Source organism: Lagenorhynchus albirostris, chromosome 3, assembly GCF_949774975.1.
Source record: "Lagenorhynchus albirostris chromosome 3, mLagAlb1.1, whole genome shotgun sequence".
Classification (NCBI taxonomy): Eukaryota; Metazoa; Chordata; class Mammalia; order Artiodactyla; family Delphinidae; genus Lagenorhynchus; species Lagenorhynchus albirostris.
The window spans coordinates 156,525,458-156,537,866 of NC_083097.1; the positions used below are offsets into that span (position 1 = coordinate 156,525,458).

General features: G+C 44.4%; 1 protein-coding gene across 1 annotated transcript in view; it reads left to right on the top strand.

Annotated features, from left to right (window-relative positions):
* The first annotated feature begins 635 nt into the window (after positions 1-635).
* Positions 636-12,409, top strand: part of MSANTD5 (Myb/SANT DNA binding domain containing 5) — a 31,999-nt gene continuing 20,225 nt past the window's right edge. The window contains exons 1-3 of the mRNA XM_060146400.1: positions 636-708; positions 2,708-2,857; positions 3,466-3,597. Of these exons, the coding sequence (XP_060002383.1) occupies positions 636-708; positions 2,708-2,857; positions 3,466-3,597 (355 nt within the window). The remainder of the gene's footprint in view (positions 709-2,707; positions 2,858-3,465; positions 3,598-12,409) is intronic.

Genomic DNA, 12,409 nt, shown 5'->3' on the forward strand with positions numbered 1-12,409 from the left:
GGGCTTGTGATTTCCACAAAACATGGAAGCTGAATTTCCTTCCTAAGTTGGCAAAATTCAAATGGGCTTTTGGAAAGGAGCATTGATGACACAAGGTTAGAAAGAATATCCGGATTCGTCTAGCAAATCCTGGCTCTGTCATTTTGTTAGAGAACCTATGTGTCTTGAGAGATGGTGAGTAACAGATGCAGCGGGAACTGGCTCTTTGGGGGAAGGTGACTTTGGAATTGAGAAATCGGCGTCCTTGGCTAAGGGGCTATATGTCTCAGAGTACGACAGGCTCAGACCTTAGAGTGGTTTCTTCTTCTTGGCTAAATAATCCTATTTCAGCTATGGAGGGAGCTCCAGCACCTTCCATATCCATCCAAGAAAGAAATCCCTCATGTGAATTCTTCTTAAGGAAGGAAGGTCCTTCTCCTGTGGGCCTCTTGATGACAGAGATAGCATCCTTTTCACCTTTACATCCCCCAAAAGAGGCATATCTGGCATAAAGCGAGGGCTTGACAAATTCTCACTTGTGAAACAAATGAATGAACACATGGGCACCCTGTATAGTGCTTGGGTTGTCTGACAAGAGACCTGGACCCCATAGCCCTGACCCTTCTGCTCTCACTTGGGCCTTCTGCAGTGCCACCATGCCTCTATCTTCAACCCCGAAGAGCCTCCTCACCACCTGTGTCCTCACCACCTTGGTTTTCAGCTCTGTAGGTAAGAATAAACAAATGGCCCCTTTCTCTCATAGACTGTAAGGGTAAGGTGGCAATACAGGAGAGGAATGCCCGCTTAGGAGAGACCAGGTTCAGCTCCAAGTGCAGTGATGAACACTTCAGAGATGGAGACCCTCATTAGCATCCCAGGCCATGGGCAGCTGAGAGGGCCTGAGCCTGTGCAGAGGGTGGTGGCTCAGTAGGAGTGGGGTCTTTTGTGGCCCTGGGGAAGAGCTGTGGACTGAGTGAAGGAAGGCAGGCATCCAGCCCCACAGGGAACAGGTTTCATGGCACTTTGACTCTCAGGAATGTTTGGCTATTGGAAACATCAATTACGATTCTTGACAGTTTTCATTCCTGAATTACTTTCTGAACAACTTAAATTTCTTTTTCGTAGAGAGTTACCAATGTGTAAACTGCTCTATTTATACATGTAGTACCAACCCACAGACAACTTGTGAAACGTCTCAAAGCTGCTTCAGCTACAAGCAAGAATTGCGGACATCAGGTATGCTGTGCCAGGCCCCTGCCCATGCTGCTAGGCATGTGGGACAGACGAGGAGGGTGTTTAGAGTGAGGGAGGTTGCTGTGTTCCCCAGCTTGACGGAGCTTCTCACTTCCCTGTGTAACAGAGTTCAAACATACTGCTCACCACATGACAGGCTGATAAATCGGGAGACTAGGTGTTGGGCAAGGAATGATGATTTTATTTGGAAAGCCAGCAGAAGATGGGGACTAGTGTTCCCCAAAACCATCTTACCCAAGTTAGAATTCAGGCTTCTTTTATACTAAAAGGGGAGGGGGTGTAGCTGGTAGTTGCAAACTTCTTGGTGCCGGCCAGATTCTGGAGTGGATATGATGATCCTCTGTTCCTGCAGCTGTCCATGTAGGTCTCGTGACATGCTCCTGTAAACCTCCAACAAGACAAATGTTATTTTCTGTTCTGCAACTTTTTATCTCTAGGTGAATGGAAAAGTGTTTATACCTTTAAAGGTCAAGACTGGGAGGCCCTCAGAATGGGCTATCATATATATTTCAGGCTATAGGCGACATTCTTTTACAAAAGGTGCAGAGCCAGCATGACTGAACACAGGAAACAGAGCACAAAGGTTAGAGCTAAAGGAATAGATCCAATATGGAGTCAGGCTTTGTTTTTCTTTGCTACTCCTGTGAATCTTCTATTTTACCTTGCTTCCTTATGCCATGCCCTACCAGGATGGGGCTGGAAGTGTGGGGTGGGTGTGAGGTGGCAGGGAGGGAGGCTCCAGGAAAAAGGATAGACCATCCCGGTTCATCATGAACCTCACTGGGATATGACACTCCCATTCTAACAAATGCTAATGTTACCCCGTGCAAGTTCATGTGCCTGACACACAGTGAAGTCACAAAAACTGAAATGTCAGAGTTTGGAGCAGAGGAAAGTTTATTGCAGGGCTATGCAAGAGGGATGGTGGCTTGTGCTCAAAACACTTTGAACTCTAAGAAGGCTTCAGCAAAATATTTTTAAAGGCCCAGTGAGGGAGGGGTATCCGTGAGGTATGTGATCAGCTCATGCACAATTCTCCGATTGGTTGATGTGGAGGCAACAGGGTGGTTAATGTTATCAGTCTTTTGGTGCCAGAAGGTCTGGGTGCTATGTGCTCATGATCATCAAGTAATTAATTTCTTCCACTTGGTAATGTTTTTTTAGCATCTGAAAAACTCAGGAAATATGTATGAGATACTATTATCTGGGCACTTCCAAGAGGAGCTCCAGCAGAGGTTATGGGGGAGGGATTTGTCCCAGGAAGGCTCCACAGGGTCCTGTTCGGTTACACTAACAAATCATCCCTCCATGTTTCGTTCCATGGACCAATGCAGAAAGACCCTTGAAGAAGTGAAAAGACTAAAAACAAAGTGATTGGAGGCACGGAGGAATTCTTTAATACTTGCTGCCCATTTGGGCATCACTCTCTCTATGGTTCAGAGGGAAAATTCCCTCTGTGACTGGTTCTTTGCAGGGCAACTCTTACAATTTTTTGAGGAGAAAGGCTGTTCTTCAAGTTCGTGTGTCCCACTGGTCTTGTCAGCATCACTGGGGGATAATCAAACATTTGGGTACAAGCGCCAGTGCTGCCAAGATGAGCTGTGTAACCGAGGGGAATTACAAGGTGAGTGCCAACACATCTCCACTCTCTCTCCCTTCCCAACCCTGTTCCCAACTCATTGCCTTAAGTCTCTGCCTTCCAAATACCTTCCTGTGACATGTCTCTCTGCTTCTGAGCTGCTCAGTGATTTTGCTCACTGATTGCCTTTCTTCCCTGTGAAGGGATGGATACAAGCCCTTCTCCTGCACAGGAGACTGAATGACAGTTAGGTGGCTGGAACTGGTCTTGGGGATTTACTTTAAGTGTGATTAGAGGTTAAATTATTTACTTTCCCATTCCAGCTGAAAAGTTGTCTTTCCTCACCTGTTTAATTCCTCACTCCCTTAACAGTACTTTTTAGACCATAGCTTATCTTCTCTCCATTATCTGAGCACTTTTCTCCAGCCAAGGCAGAGAAGAACAGATAACATCAAATTACTAGAAGATCCTTTTGGCTACATCTTCCCACTTAATACCTACCTCCCCTGCACCCTCCACGCCATCTTAGTTGTAAATAATTTTGATTTTGCGGGGGAGGAATCCTTGAATAACCATGACTCAAGGAGAGGGGCTAATGTTTTCAGCTCTTTTTAAAACTTATTCTTTAAGATGAAAATTTTCTCTTTATTCAGTGCCTCAGAAATTCCCAAACCCCAATGGCATTAAATGTCCTGCATGCTACAATGAGGATGACATTTCCTGTGAACCAGTTTTACTCACCTGTACTGGTGCAGAGACAAAATGTCTCACCGTTATTGGCCAAGGTATGGATATTTTGCCAGGTGTTTTGGTGTTCATCTTCTTAAATGTTATATTGTATTAAATATCTATTGCCGTGTAACAAATTACTCCAAAACTTGGCAGCCTAAAACAAAACAATCGTTCGAAAAAGGAAAAGAAGAAGGAAAAGGAGGGGGATGCAGAGGAGGAAGAGAAGGAGGAAAAGGAGGAAGAAGGGGAGAGAGGGTGGGCAAAAGTGCAGTTTTTAAGTAATCTAATCTCAGAAGTGACATTATCATCACTTCTGCTGTATCTTGCTGGTTTCACAGACTAACCCTGATACAGCAATGGAGGAAACTACACAAGGGCGTGAATACCAGGAAATGGAAAACATTGGGGGCCATCCTAGAGGCTAAATACCATAGACAGCAAGGACTGGTACAGGGGCAAGTGCTGGCTATCCCTTCAGGGTTTGGAGGAAGCCATCTGTCAGGAGAGGAGAGGATAACACAACTGTTTCCCATAGTAGAGTCTGAGACTTGGGAATATGTCATATCATGACCTCCTGGAATTGAGCCTTGACTCTTTGGCAATGAAGAGGGTGACACTTCAGTTCTGGCTTTTCAACATCACTACCATTATGGCTATTACCAAACAACCATAATCAAACACTTAATTTTTACATGGTGTCATTCTGAAATCTGTAAAAGGATTTGTAATTTTCCTGAGTAGGATAAAAGTATATATTTGTGATAAAGAGCAAATGTACCATTCAGATAAGAATTGGGAGAATAACCATAGTATTGGACTGTACAGCTAGAAGGGGCACCATCAGGTCTTTTCTGAACAACTTATAAAAGGTTTCATGAAATTAGTGGTATTTTAGGAGATGATTAAATGATGGGAGAGAGAATGTGGTGGGAATGGAGGCAAGTTATGCCTTTTCTTTTTTTGAGAAGATTTTGAAGGAGGACCTAGGGCTATCAGATGAATTGGAGATGAGTGAGGAAAATGGGATATCACAAAGGACACAAGGGAAGGCTGGGGCTGTGATAATGGGGCAGTCTACTCCAACTTGCCATGGAAAGCATAGACATGCAGTGAGGTTCCACAGTGCTACCATCCCATTAAATTCATAGCCCTGGGGAGAAGGAATCTGATCCCAAGGGGCATCTGTATTTCTTCCCTCTTGTTTACTCAAGGAGGCAAAGGTAAGGAAGAAAACAGGCACCACAGGGACATTTTAGTTGAATACATGAATTCTGACCTCAGCCTTCTTCCCTAGATCAACCATCTCTCCCCTAGTCAGGACACAGGGGCTCCAGTCTTAGCCGTGTGTCTGAGACTGCAGGGGTCCTTCGGGGTCCTTCCTAAACTGGGAAGATGTTGGGGTCAGAGGGAAACAAGTCTTGGTCCCTGAACAGAGCTAGAGCTGTGGTTGTTGCTTCTCTCACAGAGGACAGAAACCACAGATTCCGGGGCACTCTGAGCACCCTTTTCTTCCTCAAGGAAGGCAGATAGAATACGATGTAGGTGAGGAGGTGAGAAAGATGAGAGAAGACTAATTCTTGGATCTTTCTCTTGGCAGCTGGTCCTTTTCTTGCAGTTTTTGCCATGGGTTGTGCTACAGAAACTGCCTGCAACTTGAAGAATACAAGTTTATTGAATAACATAAAACTCCATACATATTGTGTAGAAAGCAACGGGACACCCCAGGTGATGTCCATCACCTCATCAATCCTGACTGGTCTCTTTCTACTCAAAGTTTTGCTTTGATTTTTCAGGCCTTACCAAGCCATTTTCCTACAAATCTGAAAAAGTTGGAGTCCTTGGATGGCTCCCCTCCCCAACATTCCCCAGACATTGCAGAATTAAAGGGCTGATACTTAAGTGTGTGGGTAATTACTTGTACTTCAGGGGAAAAAAATCCTATTCATTCTTCTAAGGGGTTCTTTCTTCACCCAAAGTAGCACATGTCAGAGGAGGTATGAGATATCAGATAACATCTATAAGAATCACTGTGATCTGACCTATGTCACTCAGTTCAAACCTTCACACACACCCGGAACACACCTCTTTCCTGACAGTCTCAATTTTTACTCCTAATCCTTAACTCCCCATTGCCCCCCAACCAATGCTTTTTTTTAAAATTATTTTTTTATTTTATTTATTTATTTTTGGCTGTGTTGGGGCTTTGTTGCTGCACGCGGGCTTTCTCTAGTTGCGGTGCACGGGCTTCTCACCGCGGTGGCTTCTTGTTGCAGAGCACGGGCTCTAGGCACACGGGCTTCAGTAGCTGTGGCTCATGGGCTCTAGAGCGCAGGCTCAGTGGTTGTGGCGCACGGGCTTCGCTGCTCCGCGGAACATGGGATCTTCCTGGACCAGGGCTCGAACCCGTGTCCCCTGCATTGGCAGGCGGATTCTTTTTCTTTTTTTCAATTTTTTAAAAATTATTTTTAACATCTTTATTGGAGTATAATTGCTTTACAATGGTGTGTTAGTTTCTGCTTTATAACAAAGTGAATCAGTTATACATATACATATGTCCCCATATCTCTTCCCTCCTGTGTCTCCCTCCCTCCCACCCTCCCTATTCCACCCCTCTAGGTGGTCACAAAGCACCGAGCTGATCTCCCTGTGCTATGCGGCTGCTTCCCAGTAGCTATCTGTTTTACGTTTGGTAGTGTATATACGTCCATGCCGCTCTCTCACTGTGCCTCAGCTTACACTTCCCCCTCCCCGTATCCTCGAGTCCATTCTCTAATAGGTCTGTGTCTTTATTCCAGTCTTGCCCCTAGCTTCTTCATGGCCATTTTTTTTTTTTAGATTCCATATATATGTGTTAGCATACGGTATTTGTTTTTCTCTTTCTGACTTACTTCACTCTGTATGACAGACTCTAGATCCATCCACCTCACTACAAATAACCCAATTTCGTTTCTTTTTATGGCTGAGTAATATTCCACTGTATATATGTGCCACATCTTCTTTATCCATTCATCTGTCGATGGACACCTCTCTTTGCACACCCGAAACAATGGTCTCTTGCCTCTTAGGCAGGTCCAGACTTTTTCCCGGACTCCCTCCCAGCTAGCTGTGGCACACTAGCCCCCTTCAGGCTGAGTTCATGCAGCCAACCCCAGTCCTCTCCCTGGGACCTGACCTCCGAATTTGGAGCCTCAGCTCCCAGCCCCCACCCATCCCGGCCGGCGGGTGAGCAGACAAGTCTCTCGAGCTGTTGAGTGCTGGTCGGCACCGTTCCTCTGTGCAGGAATCTCTCCGCTTTGCCCTCTGCAACCCTGTTGCTGTGCTCTCCTCTGTGGCTCTGAAGCTTCCCTCCCATCACCCCTCCCGCCCCCCCCCCCCCGTCTCCACCAGTGAACGTGCTTCCTAGTGTGTGGAAACTTTTCCTCCTTCACAGCTCCCTCCCACTGGTGCAGGTCCCGTCCCTATCCTTTTGTCTCTGTTTATTCTTTTTTCTTTTACCCTACCCAGGTACGTGGGGGGGAGGGCGTTTCTTGCCTTTTGGGAGGTCTGAGGTCTTCTGCCAGCGTTCTGTAGGTGTTCTGTAGGAGTTGTTCCACAAGTAGATGTATTTCTGTTGTATTTGTGGGGAGGAAGGTGATCTCCGCGTCTTACTCTTCCGCCATCTTGAAGGTCTCTCCAAAAATGAGGTATCTGTTTCAGTTCTAAGTTGTTTCCCCCATCCTGCAAATGGAGACTATGTATACAGAGAAAAAGTATACATATATACAAGAAAAGACACAAAATCCAAAAGAGAAGAGAGGATGCACATGAACGTGCACACACACAAACAGCTAGAGAGACACCCAGGCAAGTCTGTAGGTAAAAGAGGCACCTATGCAAATACAGAGGGGAAAAAATGCAAATAGAAACAGAAGGGAAAAGTGGGGGTAAACTTCTATTAAGGAAGGTCTCCATCTTGTGGCAGTGCTTGGTGTTACTACCAATTAAGCTGTTTCGTTTCCGTTTCCAACCATCCATCCTTGCATGCATTCGTCCACCAATCCAACTGATATTTTTCAGCACATGCTATGTGGCAAGCATGTTCTAGAGCTTCAGGATAGGGTAGGGAACAAAATTCCCCGCCTTCACGAAGGTTATGTCCCACTTGGAGCTTACGTGGGTGGTAATTTGACAGATATAAAGTGTGGTATGTTAGGTCAGAAAAAAATCACAAAGTAGGGATGAGATTATGAACAACTGGTGGGGGAGGGAGTAAGCATTGTCAGTAGGGTGACCAAGGAAGGCTTCACTGAGGTTACTTTTGAGTAAAGGTCCAGATTATATAGACGTTGGCTTTTGCTCCGAGTGAGGCGGGGTAATGCTGGAGGAGTTTGAACACAGGAGGGATGTTATATGACATCATCACTCTGACTGCAGAGTAGAGCAGGCTCTAGGGAACCCAGACCAGTTAAAGCTACTGTAATTCTACAGGTGAGAGATGAGACAGGCTTGCATCAGGAAGGTGGCAGTGGGGATGGTAAAAATGGTAGGATTCTAGATATATTCTGAAAATGAATTCAACAGATTATCTAATGGGCTGGATATGGGGTAGAGGAAAAGGGACGGTAAAGGAAGATAGAATTTCTTCATATTAATTCCGTGCATTAAGTGAAATTAAGCTAAATTTTTTCATTTTTATTCCAAAACTTTTAGGTTGGCTTTAATTGTATATAAAACAACAAAATCTCAAGAGTTAAAAGTTAAGTTTGTATGGGAAATGTAGTTATAGTACAACTGAAAGTTGAGGAATATTTACTCAAAGTGACACCTTTGGTTTTTGGTTTTAAAATAGTTATCCTGAAGTTATTCTTTCTTCAAATAATTAGCTGACATTAGTATCACTCAGATTACTAAAAGCAAGTTAGAAGAAGGGTTTCCAGGACACACTGCTGTTCACTCCTCTGCTAATTTATAATTGCTCAGCCTGAATGACTCATGTGAGCACAGTGGCGAGCTCCCGCCTGAGCACCAGGACATTCATGGCTAGCTCTGCTCTGGAGAATCTGAGGCAGAGGAAAGGCAAATAAGGGCTGACAATGACCTATTGGGGAGGATTTTCCCACAAGGCTGAGAAGATTAGAGCGAGCATCTATGATGAAATCGCTGTGTGAATCTCTTAGGGAACAGGCTGACCTCAGTTTGGGGCAAGTGGCTAACAGACTACCCACTTAGAGTGAACAAATGCCTGTCCTTCTAAAAGGTGCTCTCAGCAGGGTTCATGACTACAGATTTAGTAAAGAAGAGCCAGTTATTACGAGGCAGAGTCCCATTCAGAGCATCAGGGAAGCAACATTGGGAGTGAAGCATCTTCCTTGGGGTTTATCGCTGGGATCTCGCCAGTGGCCAGCCTCAGGTCAGGATAGATTCCTTTGTCCAGAAGACCGAAACAAGGGCTCTCCCAGGATCAGCTGATCTCTTGGCTTCCACATCCTTGCTGAGCAAGCTCCTGTCTTGGTTGAATAGGTTTTCTTAACTTTTCTCATTGCCCAACCTTTTGGCCTAATCTGTGTCTTACTATGTTTGTTGTAATTCCTCTCCACCCCTAGGAGGTCAGCAAGGAGGAGTTTATAATAAAAATAATTGTAATAATTACCTTTAATCTTCAAAGGATAATTTTAGAGATAAGTTTATAAACAAAGTACAACTGTGATAAGATCCTGGCAGGACACTTCTGAGTTTAATCAGATTTTATGACTACTGTTACCAGTCTGGGTAAGGTATTTTGGCTGTACTTGTCAAGGAAGGTACTGAAGAGGGGATCAAGACCCCATGTGGGTATGATGAGTAATGAAAACTGTTTTTTATGAGTTATGTATTTTTTTTTTTTAGATTTTTTGATGTGGACCATTTTTAAGATTTTTATTAAATTTGTTACAATATTGCTTCTGTTTTATGTTTTGGTTTTTCTGGCCACGAGGCATATGGGAATCTTAGCTCCTGGACCAGGGATCAAACCCTCACCCCCTGCATTGGAAGGCAAAGTCTTAACCACTGGACCCCCAAGTGGACCCCCAACCAATCCCTGTATTGGTTTTCTATTGCTGCATAAAGAGTTTTCACAACACAGGGGTGTAAAGCAACATAGATTTGTCAGCTTCTGCAGATGGATTCCGTCTGGGCTCAGCTGAGTTCTCTGCTTAGGGTCTCCCAAGGCTGAGATCAAGGTGCTGGCCAGCTAGGCTCTTACTTGGAGTATCAGAGGAAGAATCCATTTCCAAGGCTGTTGGCAGAATTCAGTTCCTATGTTATAGAACAGAAGCCCTCATTTCCTGGTCATTGGCTGGCTGCTCTCCCATCTAGAGGCTGCCCCATTTCTCATTACATCCTCCCCCCACTCAAAAGCCAGCAACGGTGTGTCCAGCCCTCTCAAGATTCTAATCTCTGACTTTGTTTTCTGCCACCAAAGAAAACTCTGCTTTTAAAAGGGTTCGTGTGATTACGTTAGGCTTACTCTGATAAACTTTTATCTTTTAAAAAAAAATTTTTATTATTTTTATTTTATTTATTTTTAAAATCTTTATTGGAGTATAATTGCTTTACAATGGTGTGTTAGTTTCTGCTTTATAACAAAGTGAATCAGCTATACATATACATACATCCCCATATCCCCTCCCTCTTGTGTCTCCCTCCCACCCTCCCTATCCCACCCCTCTAGGTGGTCACAAAGCCCAGAGCTGATCTCCCTGTGCTATGTGGCTGCTTCCCACTAGCTATCTACTTTACATTTGGTAGTGTATATATGTCCATGCCACTCTCTCACTTCATCCCAGCTTCCCCTTCCCCCTCCCCATGTCCTCAAGTCCATTCTCTACATCTGCGTCTTTATTCCTGTCCTGCCCATAGGCTCTGCAGAGCCTTTTCTTGTTTTTTGATAAACTTATCTTAAGGTCAATTGTACTTAACATCATAATCAGAGGAGTGCTGTTTGGTCATATTCACAGGTTCCAGGAATAAGGTCTGAAATCCTGGAGGCCATTTAAAAAATTCTTTGTAGCTACCAGAAGTTCTGGCTTCTGGCATAATGGAATGGAAAGGCTGACAAATCCTCTCTCCAAAAAGCTTCTATGAGAGCTGGATGAAGTAAAGCACGTTCACACACACACACACACACACACACACACACACACATACATTTCCAAGCTCTGCAATTCAATCAAAGGCACATGACAAATTGATAACTATCTACTGGTGGGTGAAAACTCCTGAACTCTGGATAAGAATGCTGAGTCTGGGTGTTTTTTGTTTTTGTTTTTTTAATTGAAGTATAGTTGATTTACAGTGTTTCAGGTGTACAGCAAAGGGATTCAGTTATGCATATATATATATTCTTTTCCAGATTATTTTCCATTATACATTATTATAAAATATTGAATATAGTTCCCTGTGCTGTAGAGTAGGCCCTTGTTGTTTGTCTGTTTTATATATAGTAGTGTGTATCTGTTAACCTCAAATTCCTAATTTACCCCACCGCCCCCCTCCCCCCCTTTTCCCCTTTGGTAACCATAAGTTTGTTTTCTATGTCTGTGAAGACTGGGTAGCTGGGGTTGTTTCCATCCTCTCCTGTATGCTGCTCTCCCTACCCCCATGAAAACGTTAAGTTTTACTGCCTCTGCCAGGGGCGGCTCACTTGATCTGGAGTGTAGTCAGGGTAAGTGTGATCTTGGTGGCAAAGAAACAGGGAGCTTCTGGAGCTGTTTGGGGCAAACAGTGGACTGACAGGTGAACTGGCAGATTTAACACAGAGATCTGGGAGGTGAGATAGCCACAGGGGGCCTGAAAGTTTCTCCACACATCCTGGGTTCACTGGAGGCTGTGTGTATACACGGCAGGCACCAGAGGGATTCCAGGCCACCCACAAACACGTGGCTGATGGCGTCTGCACATGTGGAAGTCAATGCTGGGACTGATTTGAAAATAGCCTGAAGTTTGGGTGTGCTCCCTGTCCACACTCAGATCCACTGGCGGAAAGTGGAAACCTTACCTGCTCAAGGTGTTAGACACAACCTCTGACCAACCTATGGCTGAACACTAAGCTAAGTAGACACAGGGGTGACCCCTAGGGAATCAAGCTTAAAAATGAAAACAATAAAAAAAAAATGAGCAGAGATATCAGTGAACACACACTACTGGAAGATGGACTTCATATTATATTTAGTCCAGGTCTGAGACCTGGATAGAGTGCATAGAGCAGCTATTTGAAGACTTGAGAACTAAATAATAGCAGGTGGTGTCGGAAGGAAGACCAGAGTTTAAACTAACACTGAATTGATGATGAGTTTACCATTTTCTTCCTGGTATCTCCTGGCATTGGGCGCCAAGATAAAGTAAAAAAAAGAGCACCAGGAGAAGCTCTTTAGTTCAGGCTCAAAGAACAGGTGCGGACTCCTAACATTCAGAGAATGTAGCAATTCCCCCTTTGTTTGTTCTATTGTGCACCCAAGGAACACCACTGTGGCAGTGCAGTGGCCCCAGTGAGATTCTGCAGGAGCCAAAACCTTGGGGAAGGGAATCTTTTTTTTTTTTTTCAATCTCCAACCCTTCTGGAAGGGGAGAGGGGCTGGAAATGGACCTAATCATTAATGACCAATTATGCCTATGTGATAAAGCCTCCATAACAATCCTAATCAAAGGGGTTTGGAGAACTTCCTGGTTGGTAAACATGTGGAGGTGCTGGAGAGGGCATGGAAGCTCCACATGCCTTCCCACATACCTTGTCCTATGCACCTCTTCTATCTGGCTGTTTCTAACTTATATCCTTTTTTTTTTTTTTGGTCTTGGGACTATCTTTTTATTTGTATTTTTTAGACATGGGAAAGATGTAAAAGATTT